At 50.1% G+C, this 25959-nt stretch overlaps 1 protein-coding gene across 5 annotated transcripts in view; it reads left to right on the plus strand.

Moving 5' to 3' along the window:
- Nucleotides 1–24750, plus strand: part of LOC118217274 (caskin-1-like) — a 60171-nt gene extending 35421 nt beyond the window's left edge. The window contains exons 5-21 of one of the 5 annotated variants that reach the window (XM_035399137.1): nucleotides 552–647; nucleotides 990–1120; nucleotides 5289–5397; nucleotides 5560–5668; nucleotides 7253–7347; nucleotides 8597–8744; nucleotides 11993–12217; nucleotides 14534–14638; nucleotides 14980–15086; nucleotides 15263–15344; nucleotides 15808–15911; nucleotides 18802–18903; nucleotides 19129–19267; nucleotides 19675–20870; nucleotides 21425–22172; nucleotides 22306–22729; nucleotides 24523–24750. In XM_035399137.1, the coding sequence (XP_035255028.1) occupies nucleotides 552–647; nucleotides 990–1120; nucleotides 5289–5397; nucleotides 5560–5668; nucleotides 7253–7347; nucleotides 8597–8744; nucleotides 11993–12217; nucleotides 14534–14638; nucleotides 14980–15086; nucleotides 15263–15344; nucleotides 15808–15911; nucleotides 18802–18903; nucleotides 19129–19267; nucleotides 19675–20870; nucleotides 21425–22172; nucleotides 22306–22729; nucleotides 24523–24619 (4017 nt within the window). In that variant the 3' untranslated portion in view covers nucleotides 24620–24750. The remainder of the gene's footprint in view (nucleotides 1–551; nucleotides 648–989; nucleotides 1121–5288; nucleotides 5398–5559; nucleotides 5669–7252; nucleotides 7348–8596; nucleotides 8745–11992; nucleotides 12218–14533; nucleotides 14639–14979; nucleotides 15087–15262; nucleotides 15345–15807; nucleotides 15912–18801; nucleotides 18904–19128; nucleotides 19268–19674; nucleotides 20871–21424; nucleotides 22173–22305; nucleotides 22730–24522) is intronic. The other 4 variants (XM_035399138.1, XM_035399139.1, XM_035399140.1 and 1 more) reach the window with 4 other exon arrangements.
- The last annotated feature ends 1209 nt before the right edge of the window (nucleotides 24751–25959 follow it).

The raw sequence follows: 25959 nt of genomic DNA on the forward strand, positions 1-25959 counted from the left end.
GTGTTCCGTACCTCACGCAGGGAAGTGATATAAAGCTGAACATGATGCTTAAATTTAAAAAAAAAATGCTGAGTTTCTCACAGCCTTTTCCCTGCCTGGGCCCATCAAGTCTTATCAATTACTCTGATAGAATATAGAATCACAGACCCTAATCAATAGACAATGCAGCACAGACACTGCAGTACAAACCCTGCAGCACAGACACTGCAGAACAGACAATTTAGTAGAAACCCTGTAGCATGGACACTGCAGCACAGAAACTGCAGAACAGACACTACAGCACAGACCCTGTAGCACACACCCTACAACACAGACACTGCAGAACAGACACTGTAGCATAGACACTGCAGCACAGACAATTTAGTATAGACCCTGCAGCACAGACACTGCAGAAGAGACCTTACTGAACAGACACTGCAGTGCTGACCTGTCAGCAATAGCAGCAGCTTTGCTGTTGTCTCTAAAATGACCGGCGGGGTCATGTGACCCTGTGTTGGCGCTGCTGGTGCACTGTGCAGGCTGCACACTGATGCCCGTCTGTCCCCCTGCAGTCAGAGATGCTGTTGCAGCACCAGTCTAACCCCTGCATCGTGGACATCGCTGGGAAAACCCCCTTAGACCTGGCCTGTGAATTCGGCAGAGTCGGAGTAAGTCATGAGAGTGTGCTGTTCAGGAAGTATGGGAAAGATAAGTAGGGGCCGTGCAGACTCTGGACAGTGAGTTACTACTCGTTCCTTCAACTGTGTGTGTGTGCCTGTGTGTGTGTATGTGTGTGTGCGTGTGTGTGTGTCTGTGTGTGTGCGTGTGTATGTCTGTGTGTGTGTGTGCATGTGTGCACGCATGTGTGCGTGTGTGTGTGTGCGTGTGCACGCATGTGCGTGTGTGTGTGTGTGTGTGTGTGTGCACGCATGTGCGTGTGTGTGTGTGTGCACGCATGTGTGCATGTGTATGTGTGCGTGTGTGTGTGTGTATGTGTGTTCCTCCTGCAGGTGGTGCAGCTGCTTCTCAGCAGTAATATGTGCGCCGCCCTGCTGGAGCCCAAACCCAACGACTCCACCGACCCCAACGGGACCAGCCCCCTGCACCTCGCCGCCAAGAACGGCCACATCGACATCATCAGGTCAGAGTTCACCACCATCAGGTCAGAGGTCACCACCATTAGGTCACAGTTAACCAGGGTCGGAGTGTAAAGGAGATGGGTATCGGGGTGAGGGCATGTGCAGCTGTTTGGGGATAAAGCATAGCTCTTTGGGTCTTCACATAAGCCTGGCTCTCACTCTGCCATGTAATTCCATATAAACCTGAGAGTATCAGCCGTGCTTTTAGAGGAGTTGACTAGGCCAATCTCTCTGGTCAGTACCTCAGAGGTGATGGGAACACTTCCAGGCTGGCTTTCATAGATGAAAACAAGGAAACACTCCTCAACTCACAGAGGATTAATTGTCAGAAGGGGAGCTCACGATTTCAAAAAACTGCAAAAAAAAAAAACCTCCCTTCACAGTTGCATTATATTAAGTCAGTCTCAGTGCTTGTCTGACCAATCAGTTGTTCCTTTTGTACTCAAAGTCTTACGCTTATTCTGTGTCTGAGCTATGTCTTACTCTACCTCTACCTCAACTTGGGTCTGAACTTGCTGATTATTTAAGGTGAAAATAAAACCACTATCAGGCCATCTGGCTCTCCCGGGCTGGGTTTATAGTCCCCAGTGGTGGAATATTGTGGCACCTCAGCACTTTCCACCAGTGACCCCCCCCTCCCATCCCAGGAAACTGTACTCCTGCTCAAAGATCAGTCATCGCAGTAATTGAAATGATATTCTGCTTTTGACACCTCTAATAGGATTCCATTCAGAGGGGTGCAGCGCAGGGCAGGCGAGGGCTTGTTGACTGGTGGGGGGCGGGGGGGGGGGGGGGGGGGGCAGCAATGCACTCGGTCAAGGACGTTGGGGGGGGGGGGGGGGGGGGGGGTGGTCCATCAGAGAGATGAGTGTCTTTTTTTATCACAGTACGCTCCCTGCACGTGCACACACATGCACGCACACACACACGCAGGCACACACACACACACACACACACACATTAGCCGTTATCTGCTAACGATGGCGGTAATGGTGCGGGGGTCAGAGCGGCGTGAGCGATGGCGTGTTCTCAGAGCGCTCAGAGGGCTGTGTCGGATTGGGCCCGTTCCCACTCCGGAGGGAGAGACCGCGCACGGAGGGGTTCTGCGGGTTCAGGTCCCGCCGGCAGAGTAAACCCTCCTCCTTTTCGGAGAGCGGAGCCAGTGTGGCGGTTGGTGTGTGGCAAACTGGACCACGGCCCTGCGGGGTTGTATTCCCTCCGCTGGAGCTGGGCTCAGTTTAGCTGCACGCTGGCGTCCTGCTTCCAGCTGATTGGCAGGGGAGAGGGGGGCGGGGCGGGGCGGGGGGCGGGGCGGCGGGCGGCCTGGGGCGTCAGCCGAAGCCCCCGTGTGCGCGGAACGTGCCGGAGAGATGCCGGCCCGGAGAGGAACCGGTTGCAGCTTTTCAATTAGAGCCACACTCACACGGCTCACGCAGTCACCCGAAACCTCCACCTGCGCTGCAACAGGAGGCGCGCTGATCCTCCCCCAAACTGTGCAGCTTCACTGTGCAGCTATGCTCCAAACCCAGCGTCAGCTTCACTTTGCAGCTATGCTCCAAACCCAGAATCAGCTTCACTGTGCAGCTATGCTCCAAACCCAGGGTCAGCTTCACTGTGCAGCTATGCTCCAAACCCAGCGTCAGCTTCACAGTGCAGCTATGCTCCAAACCCAGAATCAGCTTCACTGTGCAGCTATGCTCCAAACCCAGGGTCAGCTTCACTGTGCAGCTATGCTCCAAACCCAGCGTCAGCTTCACTTTGCAGCTATGCTCCAAACCCAGAATCAGCTTCACTGTGCAGCTATGCTCCAAACCCAGCGTCAGCTTCACTGTGCAGCTATGCTCCAAACCCAGAATCAGCTTCACTGTGCAGCTATGCTCCAAACCCATGTATGTGTGTGTGTGTGTGTGTGTGTGTGTTTATGTGTGTGTGTGTATGCGTGTGTATGTGTGTGTGTGTGTGTGCTTTTGTGTGTGTGTGTATGCATGTGTGTGTATATGTGTGTGTGTGCATCTGTGTGTGCGTGTGTGCGCGCGCGTGTGTGTGCGTGTATGTGCACGCGCGTGTGCGTGTGTGTGCACACTCACTACTGCTTGTACGTCTGTGGAAGCACCTCAGCTCCACAGTCTACCTTTCACCACTGCAGATGAAAAAGTCCCCTGCAATAATTAATAAAGTGCTTAGGCTGAAGTGTCTGAGTGTGCAGACCTGCCTGGATGAATGGATGGATTTAGCTGGCCTCTCACTGCAGTTTGTGGCACATTCTTATAATGAGTTTCTTCCCCACGAGACGTGAAGGGGGACATTTATGATACCATGATCTCATTAAATTATAAAATGTGTTGGCTTAGCAACAACTGTGTCCAGGGCAACGTACATGTACCATTTATTGCACACATATGCATTTATCATGTCATTAGATGCAGTATGTAGTAAGGGAGGTTATGCTCAGTACAGTATTTTCCAGTTTAAAGCCTGATCTCTATATTTCACTGCCATCCAAGAGACCCTCCAGGTCATCATCTTATGTGTTTCCTTTACACACACGCGCGCGCACACACGCACACACGCACACACACAGACACACGCACACGAACACATACTAGCCCATCTCTCATGCTTAAAGGACAGCTCTGTCTCATTAATCAGCAGTGAATGGGTTGTGATTATGTTTCTGTGCGTCAGTGATGACCCCCCCCCCCCACTGCAGTGGCTGAGAGGGGGGGCGAGGGAGAGAGAGAGAGACACAGGAGCCCAGATACTACAGCAAGCACAAGCAGTCTCCACACACACACACACACACACACACACACACACACGCACACACACACACACACACATACGCATACACACACACACACACGCACACACACACACACACACACACATACGCACACACACACGCACACACACACACACACACACACACACGCACACACACGCGCACACACACACACACACACACACGCACACACACACGCACGCACACACACACACACACATACGCACACACACACGCAGACACACACACACACACGCACACACACGCACACACACACACACACACACACACACACACATGCGCACACACACATGCACACACACACACACATACGCATACACACACACGCACACACACACACACACACGCACACACACACACGCACACACACACACACACGCACACACACACACACATGCACACACACACACACACATGCACACACGCACGCACACACGCACACACACACACGCACACACACGCACACACACACACCTGCAGGCTGCTAATCCATCACGCTGGGCAGCTCGACTCCCAGCTTTATGACAGCAGTGATAAAGTGAATGAATTGGCTGGCCTTTGCATTTCAGAGTGAAACACTGGAGGCGCGCTTTATTTATCGCCCGATGCGCGTGCTACGTAAGCAGGACCCAGGACCCGGCCTGAGGCCGAGGAACCGCGCTGCGGGGATTATCCGCTCCGCCGAGGGGGCCTCTCTCACCCCCACGTCCCGTCAGGGACCAGCCTGGGGCTGAGGAACCGCCCATTTCCCCAATGTCACCGTCAGGCAGCGTTTGCCCCCGGAGAAGCCTTTTTAGTGAAAGGGGTAATTGTGGCCCGGGGGCCCCCTAATCCCCCCCCCCCCCGTAGGAAAGCGATACGCGGCCCAGGACCAAACGGTCATTACGCTTTAGACAGCCGATTTAGCGCTGGCTCCCCTCCAGAGGGGCACGCCGCGTGACCCCGGTTATGCCACGCTAACGCGCAGCGCTTTGTGAAGCCTTCGGGCTGCTAATCGAAGTGAGCGTCCCTGTGTCTGTAAAACCCCTGACCCCCAGCAGCAGGGGGCGGGTGTTGGGGGTCTGTGTGTCGTTGGGGGAACAAAAGCTGAGGAGCTGGCATTTTGGGAGAGGCTGGGGCAGAGCTGTGCTCGCTGGTAGCAGATGGAGGCTGTGGAACAGCTATGGGGAGTGAGGTCATAGACTCGAGGGTGGAGGTGCTGTGTGTCAATCACTGCGAGAACAAATCATAAATCAGCTCAGTTTTGTGAAGCACTTTGAAGCACTATTTATTTGGGGGTTCACAAAGCCTCAGTCTCCCGTTGCTGCAGTGGTGTCTCAGTGCTGCCCCCTGGTGGCCGTGGTGTTAATGTGCACCCCTGTCTGCAGGTTGCTGATCCAGGCCGGCATCGACATCAACAGGCAGACCAAGGCGGGCACTGCCCTCCATGAAGCGGCGCTTTGCGGGAAAACGGAGGCAGTTCGTCTGCTGCTGGACGTGAGTGCCCCCTGTGGGTGGGGGAGGGGAAGTGCGTGCGCTACCTGGTGGTGGGTGACGGTGTATTCCAAGGGCCTTGTACACATTATGAGCTGGTATCATGCCTGTATTTTTTTATACCTCTGACCCCTGACCTTTGACCTCTTGACCCTTCGCCCATAGAGCGGCATCAATGCTGCCGTGAGGAACACGTACAACCAGACTGCCCTGGATATTGTGCATCAGTTTACCACCACCCAGGCCAGCAAGGAGATCAAACAACTGCTGCGAGGTGAGAGAGAGAGAGAGAGAGAGAGAGAGAGAGAGAGAGAGAGAGGGTGAGAGACAGAGAGGGAGAGAGAGAGAGAGAGAGAGAGAGGGGGTGAGAGACAGAGAGGGAGAGAGACAGAGGGAGTAGGAGAGAGAGGGAGAGAGAGGATGGGAGAGAGAAGGGGGGTGAGACAGAGGGCGAGGACGTAGGAGAGAGAGAGTGGGAGAGGGAGAGATTAGAAATGCATTCCTAGGAGAGAGATTAGAAATGCATTCTTATAAATCAAAATAATATGTGATGCTTTCATGTGTGAGGAGATGAAGCTAGGCTAAGCACCTGCAGTCACATACTGTATGTTAGCTGACCAGATTGACAACACGTTTTATTGATATTGTCTAATCATTCATTGTAATAAACAAGACTTTGCTGGCAATTGCTTGGCAATATACTGTCTGCACTAGCAAACACTGCCTCTTCAGAGGAGACTGAAATGGACAGGCTAGCCCTGCTGTACAGCAAATCGATTCATTTCTCTGAGCCATGCCACATTCTTTGACTGCTCTGGTCTGTCTTGGCTTTGGGTTAGGGATCATGTATAAATTATCCCTTTTTTTTTTTTTTGCACCTTTTATACAGTGCATCACCATTACTGTGATTAATTACTGACAGCTCAGTGCCTTACATTATCCTTTTTTCATTAATAGCGCTAGTGTAATTTGTACAGAATATTAGAATAATTTTACACGCTCCCTTCGCACAGACCTCCCAGAAATGCATATACATGAGGAGAACTGTGCGCCAGTGCCAGAGACACTTTCAGCAGTTGTAAGCAGTTTGCTTGTGAGAGCTTTGTGAATGGTTGTGAGTCATTGTAAGCCGTTGTGAGCAGCAATGAGTGGTTGTGAGCTGTTTTAAATGGCTATGACTGGTTAGGAGCAGTCAAGGGCGCTTTCTGAGGGTTTGTAAGTGCTTGTAAGTAGTTGTGAGCAGTTTTAAGTGGTTGTGAATGGCTTTGACTGGTTGAGCGTGGTTCAGTATGGTTATGAGTGGTTGTAAGCAGTTGTGAGCAGTTTTAAGTGCTTGTGATTGGCTGTGAGTGGTTGAGCGTGGTTGTGGTTGACTGTGATTGACTGTGAGTGGTTGAGCGTGGTTGTGATTGACTGTGATTGGCTGTGAGTGGTTGAGCGTGGTTGTGATTGGCTGTGAGTGGTTGAGCGTGGTTGTGTTTGACTGTGATTGGCTGTGAGTGGTTGAGCGTGGTTGTGTTTGACTGTGATTGGCTGTGAGTGGTTGAGCGTGGTTGTGATTGGCTGTGAGTGGTTGAGCGTGGTTGTGATTGGCTGTGAGTGATTGAGTATGGTTGTGATTGACTGTGATTGGCAGTGAGTGGTTGAACGTGGTTGTGATTGACTGTGATTGGCTGTGAGTGGTTGAGTGTGGTTGTGATTGGCTGTGAGTGGTTGAGCGTGGTTGTGATTGGCTGTGAGTGGTTGAGCGTGGTTGTGATTGGCTGTGAGTGGTTGAGCGTGGTTGTGATTGGCTGTGAGTGGTTGAGCATGGTTGTCAGCGCTTTGTGTATCAGACCTTCTCTATGTATCCCTGCAGACGCCTCCGCAGCCCTGCAGGTGAGAGCTCTGAAAGATTACTGTAACAACTATGACCTCACCAGCCTGAATATCAAAGCAGGGGACGTCATCACAGTGAGTCTCCAGGCTGCAGTTTCACTTCCTCTATACTTCACACTGTACTAACGCTTGTTAAACAAACACCATCTCCCAACTTCGCCCTACAGTAACTCCCAGTGCTTTTACTCCTGCTGTATTAACTTTGACCACAGTAACTTTCATGTTGCTTACACTGCAAATACACCCACCGAATCAACACTCACTTAAAGGGGCAGCTAATCCAAAAATATAATAAAGCTATATTTCCACTTACCTGGAGTGCTCCTCATCTACCCATCTAGGTAGTTTTGCTGAGATTTGACAAGTTTTCGAGATGTCCACTGCAGCAATGTCTCCTTCCAAATATACTGACGCGGTTGTTCATGAACATTCTCAGACCTTGTTGTGCACAGTTTCACTGAAAACTACTTTCTGCCAAGGTACCAAATCATGCCAGTATTCAGGGGCACCGTGTACTTGTACCCTTCGTTGATGCTTCGATACGCAAGCCAAGCACAGTGATGCACAGTTGCCTAACGCTGATCGATACAATGTTGACGCTACATCCCAGACTGCTGCCGTGCTTTGGTTGAGACCGTGCGCCGATAGACACAGCTATCGCACTTCAATAGAAAGTTGTTTTCGATGCACAACAAGGTCTCTGGATGTTCATGAGTAACCATTATATTTGGAAACAATATTTAAAATGTTACTGTTCAGTTTTTTTGACTGCACATCTTTGGTGCTTTGAGTGCCACAAACGTTGTCCCTGTTGACGTCAGTTGTATCCGGGTGAGCTTCAGTGGATATCTAGAAAACTTGTCAAATCTCAGCTTAACTATCTGGATAGATATATAACAACCTGGGTAATTGGAAATATAGCTTCATTTTATTTTTGGGTGAACTGCCCTTTTAACAAACTGTACTAGCAGAAATTTTGTTTTTGAGAGTATCACACCTTTAGTGCCACATGGAAATTCGAAAACACCTCCCACGGTTGTGTAGACCAGCTGAGAACTGAAAGAGCTCTGATAATGCCACAATATTGTGTTACAATTGTGTTACAATTGCAGTGACAGCACTGTTTTGAAGCTTGCTGTGTTATAATCTCCACCAGTAGAGGGCACTGTTGGTTGTATTTTGCTCTGTGTAGGTGACTAGATTCTGAATTGAAAGGAAACAAACTGTCATTTGTTTTGCTTTAGAGCTATTTGACTGACCAGACTGGCTTTTTAAGGTTGCTGTATTTCATGTTGTGTGTTTAACACTTTGTGTTTGCCTGAAGGTCCTGGAGCAACACCCAGACGGGCGATGGAAGGGCTGTATCCATGACAACCGCACAGGAAATGACAGAGTGGGCTACTTCCCCTCCAGCTTGGTGGAGGTGATCAGCAAGAGGGCAGGTGTGCAGTGGTGGTGGGGCAGGAGGGCAGGTGGGCAGTGGTGGTGGGGCAGGAGAGGAGGTGGGGAGTACTGGTGGGGCAAGAGGGCAGGTGGGCAGTGGTGGCGGGGCGGGAGGGCAGTGGGGTTGCGGGGGCTGTCACTCACCTTTATTCAGCCTGTTAGACGAACCAGGAGCTCACTTCCTGTTTCCTGTGACAGTTTGGAAAATCAATGCAGGTAAGTAAGGTGAGGAACAGCCAATCAGAGGAGCAGATATGGACTGTGGAGCGTGAAATTTGTCACAAGGACAGACAAGGAAGAGCAAGGTGGGGCAAGGAAGAGGGAACTCCCGTGTGGAGTAGGGTCATGTGGAGGAGAACTCTCCAGAGTCGCTCAGGGTGGTATGCTTCTGCTATAGGGGCAGTGCCTGCTGTTATGGGGCAGTGTGTTTTTTGTGGCGCTCAAATTTTTGGCACTTTGAGCGCCACAAACTTTGGCACCGTTGAGGTCCGTTTATCGGAATGAGCTGCAGCAGATGTCTAGAAAACTCATCAAATCTCAGCGAAACTATCCAGATGGGTAGGTAGCGCTCCGGGTAAGTGGAAATATAGCTTTACTTTATTTTTTAGGTGACCTGCTCCTTTAGAATATACAAATTGCTGCTAGCCTATCAGTCAGACCCCCTGTACCAAATGGACCATGGCTATCGCCGAATGGATTGCTATGCACTGCTGACTGAGTGAAACAGCGCACCTTGGATTGATGGATGTTCTGCAGATAGCACGTGCTGGCCCGACGTACATATGTTACCCTTGCAAAGCACGGTTGTTTCGTGTGAACTTGATACTTGTGAAATCGAGAGACTAGTTAAAACGAAAGTACAAAGACCGTTGCATTAACATTACAGTCGTGGTCAATTACATACAGGTGACTATGAGGGCTTGGCAGATTCTTATGCATAAATAAATACTTGGCAGCACCTACAACGTTAGCCCCACCTTGTGAAAGACTGTACTCACTCTGGCCGTATTTTACTAAATAAAGAGCTGCAGTGTCCACTGATAATGTTAACAGATCAGTTTGACTCAGCAACTTAAAGAAAAGCAATAGGAGGTAGCGACCTTACAATGTGGCTCAGGTTTTTGAAGTGATGGAGAAAATGCAGTACTTCAGTTCACGTTAATGATCAAGTGATTTTTTCAGTAATTCAGATTTAATATTACTTGCGTTATGTATTTTTTGTGTAATTTTCACGTTTTGTGCAGTGCAGTAGCCTGATACAGCGAACCATTTTGAGGTAGATTATGTTCATAGTGTTCCACAGTCCTTTAATGTGTATTTCAAAAATACTAGGAGTGAATTTACAGTGTAAGAAAACCAAATTAATTGCATTAAAAGCTGCCCATTTCATTTAAATTCTGTTTTTAAGCAGCTGGCAGTGTTATGACTACACTGCAAAACATTGACAGCTGGGGAGGGGGTATCATAAAAACATCTGAATGAAAAAAGATCAGAATCATCGTGGTTTGTTTGTGATTACAGTACATCCAGTCCATCTTATCTTAAAGTTTTCTTGAAAATATCATGCTTTAATGCAATTGCTTAAGGGTGATTAAATAATATTATTTATCATAAATAGGAAATTGAATCTGTGACTGACCACACTTATTTATACCTTATATTCTGAATTATGCAGTATGGTGTATACTGCACTGTCATGAGGGGCATTCTGATTGGTCCACTCTGAGAGCTTTCACGTGGCTGTCAAGGGTTCCTGCGTGGGAAAGTGTGTTGCCAAGCAACCATGCTCTGATGTTGGATAACATCAAAAATGATGAGCCTGGATCATGGGTAGCCAACAGTGTTTACTGTGTAATCAGCTGCTTTAATTGGTTAATTAAGTGCTGATTTTCGACAAAAACCAGCCTACCCTGCGGCTCTCCAGGGCCAGGGTCGAGGACCCCAGCAGACCCAGGGAGAGGGGAGGAGGGTTTTGGGCGAGTTTGGAGAGGTGGTCCTGAGAACCCAAGCCACGAGACCCCAGGGGAACGCTGTGGGTTTAGCTTCCCTGTTGGACCCAGCCATCACCTCATTGCTTCCGCCACCGCCACTCCACTCCAGACGTCACCGCTGTCCTTGTGCGCTGTCCCAAGCGAGTCACTGCTGTCCCTATGTCTTACGATGTGCGTCTGTTCCTCTCCATCACTCCCCCCTACCAATCTCAGCACTTCAGTTCACACTTTCCTCACTAAAATTTCTCCTGAGTTTGTTTGGTTTTTTTCCTCTTGTACCTGTTTGGAGGTTCAAAACTGTCATTGTTTTACCTGAAGAAAAACACTGATTGGAATACCTGCCATGTGTGGGGAGGCTAATAAGAGCTGATACCCCCTGCTGAAATGAAAGATCACACTGCTGTCAGAACTTCCTCACTGTGTGACGTGAGTCACTTCTCACACACTGTTCCTCATGAATAATTACTGCTGAGGTGAACCTGTCACACACACACACATACACACACACACACGCATGCACACACGCACACACTGTTTTTTTCAGCCCTATTTTCCCTTCAGTCTCCTGCTCCCACAGGCTCTGGTATGACACTGGCATTACGTGCATCACACACACTACCTGCAGCCATTGATGAATACTCATGAGTATGGATGAATACTGATGAGCACTCATGAGCAGTGATGAATACTGATGAGTACAGATAAATACTCATTAGTACTGATAAAACTGATGATTACTCATGAGTACAGATGAATTCTCATTAGTACTAATAATACTGATGAGCACAGATGAATACTCATTAGTACTGATAATACTGATGAATACTCATGAGCACTGATGAATACTCATTAGTGCTGTACATTCAGACCCTCAGTTCCTGGCCCAGTTGCATCCATATTGTTTCCATTTTCTCTGCTTTGCACATGAGCTACATGAGTTTAAATATATATGTCTATATGACTGTATATATATATATATCTATATATGTGTGTGGGATCATTCACAGCCATGGCACATAATATCTCTATAAAACACAAACCGACGTGCCCAACAGTGCAGTGTTTGCCTCCAAACAGGAGATGGAAATGAACAGGACTGATCTGCCTGCCCGAGGCTCCTTTAGATTCTTTTTTCATTTTTAAGTAAGTTGTGTTTGCTTTGATTTGTTTTCCCCTCTCTCTTACGCACCTGTTTCTTCTTTGTTGTTTTTTTGTTGTTGTCACGGTCGTCGTCCTCGTCCCCGTTGTTGTTGTTTTTTTTTTGTCGTGGTGCGTATCTGCTGTAGGTTCATGGAATGCGGTCATTTGTCCCCAGCAGTATGAAAAGATACGGCTGTTTGTGCCAGCGTGCGGCCCTGGAGCCGCCGTCCTGGTCAACGGGGACTCGTACCCTCAGTTTCATATCCTACCACCACCGCCACCTCCGCCAAAACATTCCCATCAGCCACTTTTCACTTCCTTTGGCTATAGCAGGCCCTCAGGCCCCCGAGACGAGCCGCTCTGTGGACAAGGTACTAGCCTGACACAGCCTCTTATTCCTGTCATTATTATTATTATTATTATTATTATTTGCTAAAATTTGAAGGGATGTGGAATGGATATAGCAGAGGTGGCCATCCTGGTCCTGGGGAGTCACAAGGTCTGCTGGTTTTTGTTTTCACCTTAAATTAAACAATCACAAACCAGTGATGTGAGTCAACTGTGTAATCAACAATCAGCCAGCTGACCCTGCGGCTCTCCAGGACCTGGGCTGGCCACCCCTGGGATATAGAGATATGGAGATCTCTAAGAGATATCCACAAACATTTGATGAGTGGGAAAATGCTTCAGAAGGGGTGAAGAGGAGTTTAATGGTGCAGCATAGTTGGGAACGGCCATTGCACATACTCTAACAGCCAGAGAGACTGGCTGCTTTCACCACTGATGCTGTTACTCTTCCAAACATGTGCTCAATAGACAAGTGACAGACCAACAAGGGTCACATTCCTTCAAGTTTTTTTAAAAATCTTTCTTATTGTTGTTTATTGGTTGATTATTTTCACATTGTCATTTATTATTTTATTATGTTTCATTTCCTTAACTGAGCACATATAGCCGCTCAGTGTAAGCAGTGCTATTGCACCCTGAGTGTAATCATAGCATAATCGATAAAGCACGCGGTTGTTTGAAACACGGATGTATGTGTGCACACTGAAATGAAGCTGGGGGTAGAATCACCTCAGGCAGGCAGGTTTATGTGACTCTCCCGTGCGTAGCGGTGATTGGAGGGTTTGTGGTCATGTGACGGCTAGGGGCTCAGTCCAGTTAAATGATCCCAGAACAAGGCGTTCTGACTTTGATGGTCCACTGAGTTTTGTTAGCTGCAAAAAGAAAATGCAGCCCATGTAGGACTCCACAATTTTTCAGTGAAGCACAGGTGCTTCTGTTTCTGCCCTTTATCAGTTGACCCGGGGTGCGCATCTCCAGCCTGGAGGGGGCGCTGTGTCTGCAGGTTTAACTCCAGTGTCCCAGACGGAGGTGCTGCGTGTTTGGAGATATTTCAGAAGTACAGGATATTCCTGTGATTTTGTATTGTTGGGGTCAAGTCCATTTCACTTTAGCCAGCTCAGAAAATGAACTGCAAAAAATAGCTATAATGTTCTAAGCGGATTTCTCAGATGATGAATTCAATTTCAATTAGATTTCCGTTTTGTCTGAGCAGAAAAGAAATTGACTTTTGATTTTGGATGTGAAGTGTTGACATCTTCCTGAGGACATTTATACAGCAGATCATTCACATTTTTAGGGCAATCCTTTAGATCTCTAATTTGGTGCATTCTGGAGTATTTTGAGCATTGGGGGGGTTCACCCCCAACATGGCGAGGAGGGGGATGTGGTGGAAGGGTTGCCAGGTCAGATACAAACATGGTTTCTAAAAGACAGACCTGAAAGATGGCACAGCTGAATGCAGACAGCGCAAACAGTTCTGACAGAGGCAGACCTGGGTCAAATGTGTACTTGAATTACTCTATTTAGTTTTAATGCTGGTCGAAACATGTTACTGGCCAAAATGTACAACCTCATGAAAGAAGAATTTGTTCTTCTGGTGAGTTTTGGTGAAAAAGTAGGTGTTTCTTTTAAACTTGCAGTAGCCTGCTGCAAAAGGGTTAAAGTAGTTGAAATAATGTTTTGGCCCAGGTCTGGTCCCAGAGATCTACTGCATGGCAAAGCAGTGTAGCATTGCGCTGAAGGTAAGGATGTGTGTAAACTGCACACACGCACACGTCTACACTCCCAAGTTATAATGACTGAAATAATTTCTTGTAATGCACTGCAGCTCATACATTAGTATTTATACATATATAATTATATATGGATGTACTATACATATATATTATATATGTCATTTTGTTTTATATATGTATGTTTCTAGGTGTATGCAGTATATATGTATGTACACACATGCATTTTATTAATGTATTCATGTTTGACTATATGATTGTATGCTTAATACATGCGATATAGTGTATATATAGAAGTATATATGTATATTCGTGCATATATAATATACATATATGCATATATATATGGCCTGTTTCAGAGACAGCTTCACATAGATCTAGTCTGTTGCCACAGTAACAGGCAGGTGGCCCTGACTGGAAGACGACCCCAGCGTTCCCTCGTTAGGGAGGGGAACCCCACACTGTCCTGCTCCCGTCCCCCACTGACCACGCCCTCCCACACTGCGTAGAGGAGCATGCTGGGGCGGGGCCCATGGGTTCTGGGTGTGGCGCGAGCAGGAGGCCCGCGGGACCGCGGCGCCGTTAACGCTTGGTTCTGTATTGAAGGTTCCCGCGGCTCCGAGTCCAGTCCTCACGGCTCCCCCACCCTGAACAGTGGCCCCCAGGGCGGCGCCAGCGAGGAGATTTGGGTGCTTCGCAAACCCATAGCAGGTAACAGCAGGGCAGCCTTCTGTCCCGCTGTCTGTAGGACCATCCCCAGGGCCACAGGGCCCGCCCCACACCCCCCAACCCCTGAACAAAACGGCATGATCTCTGAGCCATCTCCAGGGTCTATGGGGGACTGCAGCCCCCCCCCCCTCCCTGGCACCAGTGTCTGGGACTGTGTTCCTCTCTCCCCCATCTCACTCACTCATTCGGTCTGGGTCTGTTGTCCTGTGTGGTGTGACTCCAGTGCATTACAATGTGTGCGGTCGGCGCGGTGCTCGGCGAGCCGGCGCTGGTCTGACGCGGGGCCGCGGGGCGGGGGGGGGCGGGCCGCTCTTGTGTTCCAGGGGGAGACCGCAGCAGCGGGGGGAGCACGTCCAGCACGGCCAGCGTGCGCTCGTCGGCCAGCGGGCAGAGCGCGCACGTGCTTCACGCGCAGGCCGAAGGAGTCAAGGTAAATGAGGAACGCGCCGCTTCGGTAGCGCCCTCTGCTGGCCAGCAGCATGCGCACACCCTGAAAGCTGCCCTGGGGTTGTGATTTGGAGGGCTGGCGATTGGCTGCATTAATGGTCATTCTTTTGGGATTGGCTGCATTTCTCCTTACTCATTACTGGTGTTTTTTGGCTGTAGCTCTTGGCCACCGTGCTGTCCCAGTCTGCCAAGGCCAAAGAGCACCTGCTGGAGCAGTCCAAGTCTGTGGAGCAGTCAACAGGTACAGTGGTCCCTGCAGTCTAGTACACAACGGTAGAGTGTGATCTTACTGCATCTCTGTTACACTGACCCCCTTACTACACACACACAGTCTCTCTCTCACACACACACACACACACACAGACACAGACACGTGCATCATCTCAGCTACACTGTCATCAAATCCCACTCAACACAGACACACACATAGAGACACACACACACACACACACCCCCTCAGTCACCTGGTCACCACCCAGGTCACTGCTGAGACCTGTAAATGGTACTAGCCTCTGTTTTATGGCACAGCCTGGAGAGTTTTTTTTCAGTAGCTCATAAGACTACAGTACCCATAATGCTCAAAAAGAATTGTCATACTTGGTCACCATTTCCCTGAGCCATATGGTGGCACCAGAGGAAGAGAAGAAAGACGTGGGGGCAGAGGGTATGTGCGGTCAGACATAATGCCTGCGCATGTTCGTCAGGTTCCTCTTCGCGGACCCAGAGCTCATCCAGCTGTCCGTTCCACGAGCAATCGTACGGGGAGGCGGGGCCAGCGAGGAAGGGGGAGGTCCCCCCTGAAGGGAAGGTAAGGCCACCCCGAGCGGACAGGGCATCGATGCCACTCACTTTCCCCCACACACACGCACTCACTCACACTGATACACACAGGATGGCTGCCCTGTTCTGTAGCCACCTGCCAGCTTACCACCAGATCAGAACAAGAAAGCATTCACCTCATGCCAAGTGAAGACTACAAAATCCCTAAATCGATGTACCGCTCACATTACACAACGTTCTTTCTTGTTCTCTGTTGTTTTGTCGAAGTAGTGGTTCGCACACTACACGATCGAGCACAGACGAGGTTCACAAATGGCAAGATTTTTCACCTGGGAGGGATCCCTGACAATGACTGTCTCGTTTATTCTTCTTCATTGGCTTGTTATTTTTAATTTCAGTATGTACCCCAAAAGTCAGAAATGTTTTTTTTATTGAATTCCTTTCAGAAATTATTTTCTTTTGGAACTGATGGAATGAGAGTGTGAGGATTTAGTCTAACTGTTTCCTCCCCAGTAGCGGGAATTTTGGCTTGTCAGTGTTACATTGTGGTGAAGTGTGCTTGCCTGGTGTCCTTCTGTTGATGCCAGAATGGCAAAGTGTAGACATATGATAGGCTGGAACAGGCTGGAGGGAGTGATTTCAGAGTTATTGGTAAATTAAATCAAGTTTGCCTGCCTGTGCAAATGTCTCATTTTTTAGACAGTTGTTTTAGACGATTGTAATCTGTCAGACTGTGCATGTTTGTCAGCCGCCATTTGGCACAAATCTTGGATGAGCAGCCAAGTGTGTTACCACAGCAACGGTGTGGGAAGTCACCCCAGAACCTTCTACTGAACAGAGAAGGACAGAGAGAACAACCAGAGACAGTCAATACAAACCAAGCCCTTCTACTGAACAGAGAAGGACAGAGAGAACAACCAGAGACAGTCAATACAAACCAAGCCCTTCTACTGAACAGAGAAGGACAGGGAGAACAACCAGAGACAATCAATACAAACCAAGCTGACATACAGGGGACTTAGCGTGTGACAGGAGCAGCTTCACGCTTGGCCTGCTAGCGTTGGTCACGGAGGGGCATTACGTAAGCCGATGTGTTTCCCAGCAGGACTCCAGAATGTGGCCATTGTCCTGTTGGCTGGTTTTAAAGAGGAGGGCAAGAATCCCACCCTTCTGCTTGCGGCCACACTATTTTTGGCTGGACCGCAGCACCGGGGCCGGCCCTATAAACGCGAATCTCTGTGACTGTGAGTGACTGAGTGAGTGATGAAGTTACACCATTGGTTGGCCGAGTTATGAAGTTACACCATTGGTCGGCCGAGTTATGAAGTTACCCCATTGGTCGGCCGGATGAAGTGTGTTAGGACCTGGTCTTGTTTTCTCACTGTTTCAATCATTATGGTTAGAACAGTGAGTAAAGCGGCAACCTTCAAGCTCCTGTTATGGGGTCATATCCGGAAAGGATGGAAAGGAGTGTCACATGTTCCACTGATACTTTAAACCTGTGGAACTGAATGGCCATGACTATGAATGACCTTTTAACAGGTAGAGATGCTATGTTACCTGTACACAGGTAAAGTAGCTGCATTACCTTTACACAAGTGGAGATGCAGCACTGGTCAGGTACAGTGCAGTCGACTTTAAGACTGAATAGTGCTACACTTTCAGCGCAGTGACAGAAAGAGAAAAGCTTTGCTTACTTCCCTCCTTCAGAATGAAGGACAGCAGCTTGTTGGGCTGAAATTAAATTTTGTCGGTGGAGCAACATTCCCTGCGGCACTGCAGTGCTCATAGCTTCCCTGATTTATTAGTACCTTTCAGAAAGCTGCTCAGGGTCTCAAAACACAGCCTGATTCACAGCTGTATGGGTGCTGCTGCCCCCTGGTGGACAGAGGCAGCAGATAAATATAAGATTGGGATGGCAGCTATGCCATCCGCCAAGTTACGGCTTGGTGGGGCACGCCCCATATTATAAACATACAATACGGCCATCTCCTTAGCTCACATTCAGGATGTTTTGTGGTACTCTGAAAATGCTTTCTTTCATTTTTACTTATTCAGTGCCTCTGCTCTCTCAGAAAACGGTACGAAGAAGTGCCTAAAACACTTGTCACTGGGGTGGTACCCTGTAGGTACATAAAATTGTTCCCCTAGCCAGCAATACATAATTAATGTCTATCTTTGTTTGCTTGTAAAAATAGAGCGTTCTAGTACTTTCAGGGTACATTTGGGAAATTTGTTCCTTAAAGAGCAAATGTTCCTCCACTGTACCTTTACTTCTGAGTGTATGGTTTCTACATGAATACATTCCAGCACATTCATAATAACTTAATTACACCTTCACAAGTTTTCCGTTGGTATTTATGAGGAGGAAATAACACAGACTGCCTCAGGGAGTTGTATGTTAATTGTTGTGGTAAATATAGCTTAACTATGACAATGATGAGAATGCAGTGATGTTGTCACGGAAAGATCAGGACTGGAGACGTAGCACTGATTGACATGGCTCGTCAGTTATCCTGAATATGATCGTGCCGGTTGTGCTAAATACATTCATTTTGTTGCTTTTGTTTCCCTCATTCCTTTTTATAATTTATCCACATTTACGAAAAATAAGTCCATATATTAAAAAAGATTACGTATTATTTAATTGTTAAGACACACTTTGTTCTGTACAACGAATGGTGTGAGTGTGCGCGCGTGCGTGTGCATGTGTGTGTGTATGCATGTGCGTGTGTGTGCGCGCGTGCGTGTGCATGTGTGTGTGTGTGTGTGCGTGTGCATGTGTGAGTGTGTGCCTGTGTGTGTGTGTGCGTGTGCATGTGTGCGTGCGTGCCTGTGTGTGTGTGTGTGTGTATGTGTGCATGTTTGTGAATGAGCACTGTATTGAGTCTGATGAGGGAGAGGGATGTGTCCTTCAGGATATAACAGCCCCTGCAGTGACCAAGCCTAGCCACCGCAAGAAGATGACATCCGAGATGAACAAACTGAGCATGACAGAGGGACTACCTGACCACAAGCCTGTGAGTATAAACACACTCAAACCCCGACACACACACACACAGGCACATGCACGCACACACACATGCAGATGCATGCTGACATGCACACACACATGAACACTTATATACACACATGCACACACACACACACACACACACACACACACAGACACACACACACATATGCATGCACGTACATGCAACGCACACCTTCTGAGTACATTTTGTCTCTTTGTCTGTCTGCAGGGCAGCCTGGCAGAGTGGCTGTCTCTGATTGGTCTGAGTCAGTACTACCAGGTTCTCATCCACAACGGCTACGAGAACATCGATTTCATCACTGACATCACTTGGGATGACCTGCAGGAGATTGGCATCACTAAACTGGGTAAGAGGGGGCGGAGACTGTATTTCACAGATGGGCCCCACAGTCAGGTATCAAATCAGAAGGTGTGGACTGTATCCAGCAGCCCTGCAGGAATGACAGCATCTCATTGTGTAACAGCGACCCCTGCTGGTCATGCGGGTGCTTACAGTTCGCCTGTTAAGCTGCACATGATACGTCTTCCTCAGAATCATGTCTATGGGAGCCCAACTTGCAAACGGCGGTGTGATGAGAAGCAGCAGTTGATATCAGGTGCTTCAGAGGAGAGCCAATTGTCTGTGCTCTACCAAACTGAAAAGTCTGAGATTAGCTCTGGGCAGGTAAAAAAACAAGAGCAATGGAGAAAGGACCAATGAGAACGGCTGAACCATGACATGACGTTGGCGTGTGTTCCACTTTTATCCAATCAGGTCACCAGAAGAAGCTGATGATGGCGGTGAAGAAGCTGGCGGAGCTGCAGAAGGGGTCGGAGGGGCGAGCCGTGCAGCGCAGGAAGCCGTCCCAGTCCTCCGAGGGGCCGGATGCCCCGGCCCACGACGGGGCTGAGTGCATGTCGCCCAAACTGAGCTCCTTCCAGGACAGCGAGCTGAGCGGGGAGCTGCAGGCCGCTCTGTCTGGGGCTGCCCAGGAAGGGGCGGAGCCCCAGTGGGGGCGGGGCCCTCAGGAGAACAGCCTGGGCAAGAGGCGGGACTCGGAGGAGGGGGGCGGGGCCCCCAGGAAGGAGGCTCGGGTGGCGCGGCAGAGCAGCCAGGCCCAGGGGATGCAGAGGCCTAATGCCCCGCCCTCTGCCCCTCCCACACTTAGCAAAACCCGCCAGGCGGCACCGTCCTACACCCCCCCGCAGACCCCCACCAAAACCAAGCCCTCCTCCCCACAGACCACAGCGCCTCCTCAGGCTGCTGGGAAGATGAAGTCCGCACAGCACCTGCCCCAGGCCGAGCGGGTCCCCTCCGCTCGCCCTCCCCCCCAGTCGCCAACTCACAAAAGCCACGCCCACAGCGTGACACAAACCCCCGAGGGCGAGGACAGCCCCGCCTCAGGCCCCGCCCCGAGCCCCCCGGTCTCCGTGCCCCTGCTCTGCCTGCCCCCGGAGGGGGAGGAGCCACAGGGGGACCAGGGCACCCCCAAAAAGAGGGCCCACAGCCTGGTCCGGTACGCGGTGTCGGACGGCGAGCAGGACCGGGAGGAGCCAGCGCCGACCGACGCGGGGAAGCAAGGCACTGTGCCGAACCGCATGGGCCGCAGCAACTCCGTCCGCGGCCAATCGGAGAAGAGCGCGAGCCGCGCCCAGGCCATCGCCCTCAGGCAGAGGAAGAAGGGTCCGCCCCCTCCCCCGCCCAAACGCTCCAGCTCTGCCATCTCCAGCCCCAACCTGGCGGACCAACCCAAAGAAGAGGTGAGGGATGGGGGCGGGGCCGGGGCAGGGGCTCTGCTGGACGTTAGCTACCACCAGCAGCGGCGCGCCAGCGATCTGGGCGGCGCGGTGGACACGGGCAGCGCGGGAAGCGTCAGGAGCATCGCCGCCATGTTGGAGATGTCCTCCATCGGGGGCGGAGTCAAGGCGCTGCAGAAGCCATTGGCCGGTGGTGGGCAGCACTACCTGCAGGTACTGTGGCTCCTCCCATTAACTCCCACATCTGAGAGAAGGATGCCGCCCATTCTGAACTGCCAACATGCTTCTGCCACTCATGTGTCATTGTGTGACTGTGACGTGTGTGTGTGTGTGAGAGAGAGAGAGAGTAAACCTGTGTGTAAATGTATGAAGCTGCGTGTATCTGTGTGTGGGAGAGAGAAAGAGAGAGAATAAACCTGTGTGTAAATGTATGAAGCTGCATGTGTGTGTGTGTGTGAGAGAGAGAGAGAGTAAACCTGTGTGTAAATGTATGAAGCTGCGTGTATCTGTGTGTGTGTGGGAGAGAGAAAGAGAGAGAATAAACCTGTGTGTAAATGTATGAAGCTGCATGTGTGTGTGTGTGTGAGAGAGAGAGAGAGAGAGAGAGAGAGTCAGTAAATCTGTGTGTAAATGTACAAAGCTGTTTGTCTGTGTGTAAACTGTGTGTGTATGTGCGTGAGATGGAGAACAAATCTGTGTGTAACTGTATGAAGCTGCATGTGTGTGTGTGTGTGTGACTGAGTTTAACTGGTGTCCCCCTCCTGCAGGGCAGTCCTGAGCGTGCTCGTGGGGGGGTCCCCCACGGGGGAGGGAAACACCGCGAGGGCGTCGGTCTGGACGGCGAGGTGGTGAACCGCCGCAGGACCATCAGCGGCCCGGTAACCGAGCTGGTGGCGGCGGCCCGGCGGGACCGGTTGCCCCAGGACACAGCGTCGGGACCCCCACAGGGCGGGACGCCGACCGGGCCCGGCGCCGGGCCGCCCGAGAACCCGCCCTCCGCCGAGGACGCACACCTGTCCATCAAGCCAGGAGAGGGGGAGGGGCCGGGGGACGGCCCCCCCGACAGCGCGCACGCCCTCCCGCAGGATGAGCTGTCCCGCATGGACGCCACGGCGACGCTCAAGCGGAGGCCGCGGTCCCGGCACCAGCAGGACGGGGTCAAGTTCCAGCTCACCGAGTCCAGCACCGTCAAGCGCCGGCCCAAGAGCCGGGAGAAGGACCCGGAGCCGCCGCTCGACGCCCAGCTGCTGGCGCCCTACCAGAACGGCACCGAGACCGGCACCATAAAGAGACGGCCCGCGTCCGACACAGGCGGCGCGGAGCAGCCCCAGGGCGACGGGGACGGCGCCCCCCGAAGGGACAGCGCCGAGTTGGGGCCCCCGGGTGGCCAGTCCACGCCCCGCAAACCGGCCAAGCCCCCCGTGTCTCCGAAGCCCGTCCTGGCACAGCACATGAGGAAACCCGGCCCAGCCACGGCTCCCCCAGGGCCGGGGGGCCCCGACAGCCTGGGCTCTGGTGAGGCTGCTGCAGTGGTGGCTGTTTGGAACTGGACCTTCTGACATGTGGTTGATTTGATTTCTTGCAGAACATGGAAAATTATTAAATGATCTTTTTTTCTTTCTCCCTCTCTCTCTCTCTCCCCCTCCAGAGGGGAAGCGAGTCCCCCCCGCCGTGTCACCCAAACCCACTCCCCCCCCCACTGCGCCGAAGCCAGCCAAAGTGCAGGGTGTCCTGCAGCCTGTCGGCCCCGCCCCTCACCCCTCCCCCTCCCCAGCCAAGCAGCCCAGTGGCCCGGTCGCCACCACGCCCCCTCCCGTGTCTGCCAGCCCCCCCAAGCCCCTGAGCCCCCCAGCGCAGAGCCCGCAAACGCCCCTCACCCCTCAGACCCCCCTGACTCCCCACACCCCCAGCCCCACACCCCCCCCAGTCAAACCCCCACGCTCCTCCATCAGTGGGACCTCCATCGACAGTGGCAGCACCACCGACACCGCCCAGCAGAAGCTGGAGGAGACCAGCGCCTCCCTGGCTGCCGCGCTGCAGGCTGTGGAGGAAAAGATTAAACAGGACAACAGGTACACACACACACACACACACAGACATATACACACACGCATGCGCACACGCATGCAGATTCACTTACACACACACGTCTGTGTTACTAAAAGGGGACTAGCACTCTATACCAGGTCTACAGGGACAGCAGTGAGTACAGAAGTTACACAGTTAATACATATCAGGTGGGGACCTGATATGTATTAACTGTGTAACTTCTGTACTCACTTGGTCATTTAAAAAAAAATTCACTGGGGGGTTGTAGGGTGGCTTACAGAAGTGAGCCCCTTATCTGACCCCCAAAGGGAAACGGATTGTGTTTATGAGCTGACTGGGAGTCAGCAGAGTTTGATAAAATGTGTGATGGCAGTTGCTAAACATTCCACTGGGTCAGCATTATGAAAACCTGAATTTGGTGTCTATGATGGTGTGGTCAGCCACAAAGGTGAACCCAGATTGATAGGCTTACAGAGACTGGGGAGGCAGGATCAATGGGCCTCATTCACCAATATCTTCCTAAGTTTTTTCTTAAATTTGTTCTTGAGAAAGGTCCTAAGAAAAGTCTACGTCAGATTCATGACGTGTTCTTAAACCGCAGAATTGTTCGTATCTGTGTTCAATGAGGAATCCCATTGTCCTCGTAAATTGAAAGGGCGTGCCAGTTGTTCCTAATTAGCATAGGCAAACGCCTCGCCAGTCCCCATGAAAGGGCATGAGACTGCAGGGCCGTGTGCACACACAGATCGTGCTTTCAGACGGTCCTCACCAACTCGTGAAGTCGGAAATTTATCACGTGACCAAGTCGTATTTACGAGGTGTTTCCGCAAAGAGATTCAAATCTCTTTGGTTTGCTTTCGGGCGGTCATGGCAACTGGTAAATTTATCACATGAACGATACGTATGTTCGCTGGGGATGTAAAGGAGGTGGACCAATGAGATGACCCACTGTTGGTCACATGATGAATTTCCGACATTACCCGACATTACGAGTTGCCGAGGACCTGCGGAACGCACGACAGCGGAAGCGAGGCATAAATTTGACATAACAATTGTTGTTATTAGCGGCATGCCATTAACAGAAGGTACTTGGTACATGTAGGCTAACTGCTAACAATCATTTACACACATTATGATCGAGAAATGAAAATTATACAGATATATTTACCATTAACCTGGTACATTGTTTCTGTGTTTGCCAGTTGTCCACCATGAAGTGTTAGTGTAGTGTTTATTTATTTAAAAGACCATAATGCTTTGTAAAATAATGAAAATAATTATTAAAAAATATTATGATAAAAATATTATTGTAATTTAAATCCTATAATATTATACAACTGTAGAAGAAAACACAATAAGTGTGCTCTTGAGTGTGCATAGATTCTGTTCTTACCTAAGAACAAATCCCAAATACGAAAACATTGGTGAATGTCAGAATCTTCGTGAAAACTGCGTAAGTGAGTTTTAAGAAGAAAATTCTTCTTAAGAACGGTTGGTGAATGAGGCCCAATAATTGTACTGTTTTTTTATGACTGTGTCTTAATTTGACGACTTGAGGTTTTCCTTGTATCCTTGGGTAAATAAGGGGAAAAGTGGAATGGTTTGAGGAGACTCGCCAGCAACAAGTTCCTTGTCCTGTCTGTTACAGTGGAGATAACACTCTTCATCACTCACACACACACACAGATACACACAGGAGGAATCTAAGCCACATCACAAGTTGTCGTTTTGAAGGTTTCCGATGCTGTGAGAGGAGAGAGTCGTGCGGAGGACCTGCCTGTGCGCTCACACCCGCCCCTCTCCGTTTCCCCCGCAGCTCGGTGGCGCAGGACAAGACCACCGTCAGCATCCTGGACGACATCGGCAGCATGTTCGACGACCTGGCGGACCAGCTGGACGCCATGCTGGAGTGACGAGCGCAGCCGACCCCGCCGCGGGATCACCTCAGGGCTCCGCAAGGGCCGCAAGGGCGCAAGGACCTCCCCGCGGAACCTCTCGCCAAGCCCGCCCGTCCCCCACCCAAACCCCTCCTCTCCCCCACCCACGTCCCCCCTACCTGTCTTTCCTGAAAACGAACCCCCCCCCCCACCCACCCACCCCTCTTTGTTCCATGTTGGTTTGCACAATTGAGCAGTTGGTCCAAACCCCAGATGAATTACCTCAGGGCTGGGCTAAGAGGAGATCCAGAGACCGGGAGGGCGAAGGGTTAGCCAGTCAGTTTAGCTGGTGGGAAACTTTATAGTCTTGTTCATTTTCTGTGGTGAAAAAAAAGAGTAATGACACAGTACAAAATAATGATAAAAAAATAATATGGTATGTGTACATTGTAAGCATGAAAAAAGACATTTATATCCTAAAAAAACATCTCATAGTGAGAATCATCCATTAGTCAATACTGTCATATTAAATATACAAATATATTATTTTTATTTGATGTTTTTTGCTAAATGGTACATATATGGTTATGAATCTGCTGTTTGGGAATTATGAACTCTTGACATTGGAAATGTGGATTTTTATAATGATAAATGGAGATGTATGAGATATGAAGTACTGTATCCTGTGGACGCTTTTTGCTTTGCTTTACTTTTTAGTAACATGGAAGTTTTATTTTAGATTTATTATTTTTTTCACTTTGGGGCTCCATTTGGGGCAGGGAATCCTGGAATATGCATCCAACTCTTTGCTTTCTAAGTGACAACAGACAGGCTACCTGATTCACTCCAGATGGCTCTAAGACTAATCCCTATAGCACCGTGTGCAGCTGGAGTCGGTGTTCAGGTGTGGACAAGGGGTATTAAAGCACTCCAGTCTAAGCAGTGTTCAGGGCTGTACAGAGGGTGTTAAGGCATTTCAGTCTCCACCAGCCTTTTTCTCTGCTTTACACAGCTGCAACATCTCTTTCTCATTTTCTCTCTCTTTCCCTCTCTCTCTCTCTCTGTCTCTCACACACATACACACACAGTGTTGTCTTTCTACTCCTGATGTGAGAGTACAAATCTGTCGGTAGTAGCCATTGCAACCAAAATAAGCACAAGGAAGATGTTGCCTTTTTACCATTTGCATGAGAGCAGTGAGTGAGGAGGGGACGGGGTGGGGCTAGGAAGCTAGGCGAGGGTTGGGGTGGGGCTTGGGAGAACACCCTGCATAGCAGGATTGGTTTTAACCGGCGCCGGGGACTTCTCTATGAGAGTTGCCATAAATGCAGTGCTAGTGTTAGCTGGAAGTGCTAAACCTTCATAATACTGGATGC

The sequence above is a fragment of the Anguilla anguilla genome, chromosome 17, assembly GCF_013347855.1.
Source record: "Anguilla anguilla isolate fAngAng1 chromosome 17, fAngAng1.pri, whole genome shotgun sequence".
NCBI classification, from domain to species: Eukaryota; Metazoa; Chordata; class Actinopteri; order Anguilliformes; family Anguillidae; genus Anguilla; species Anguilla anguilla.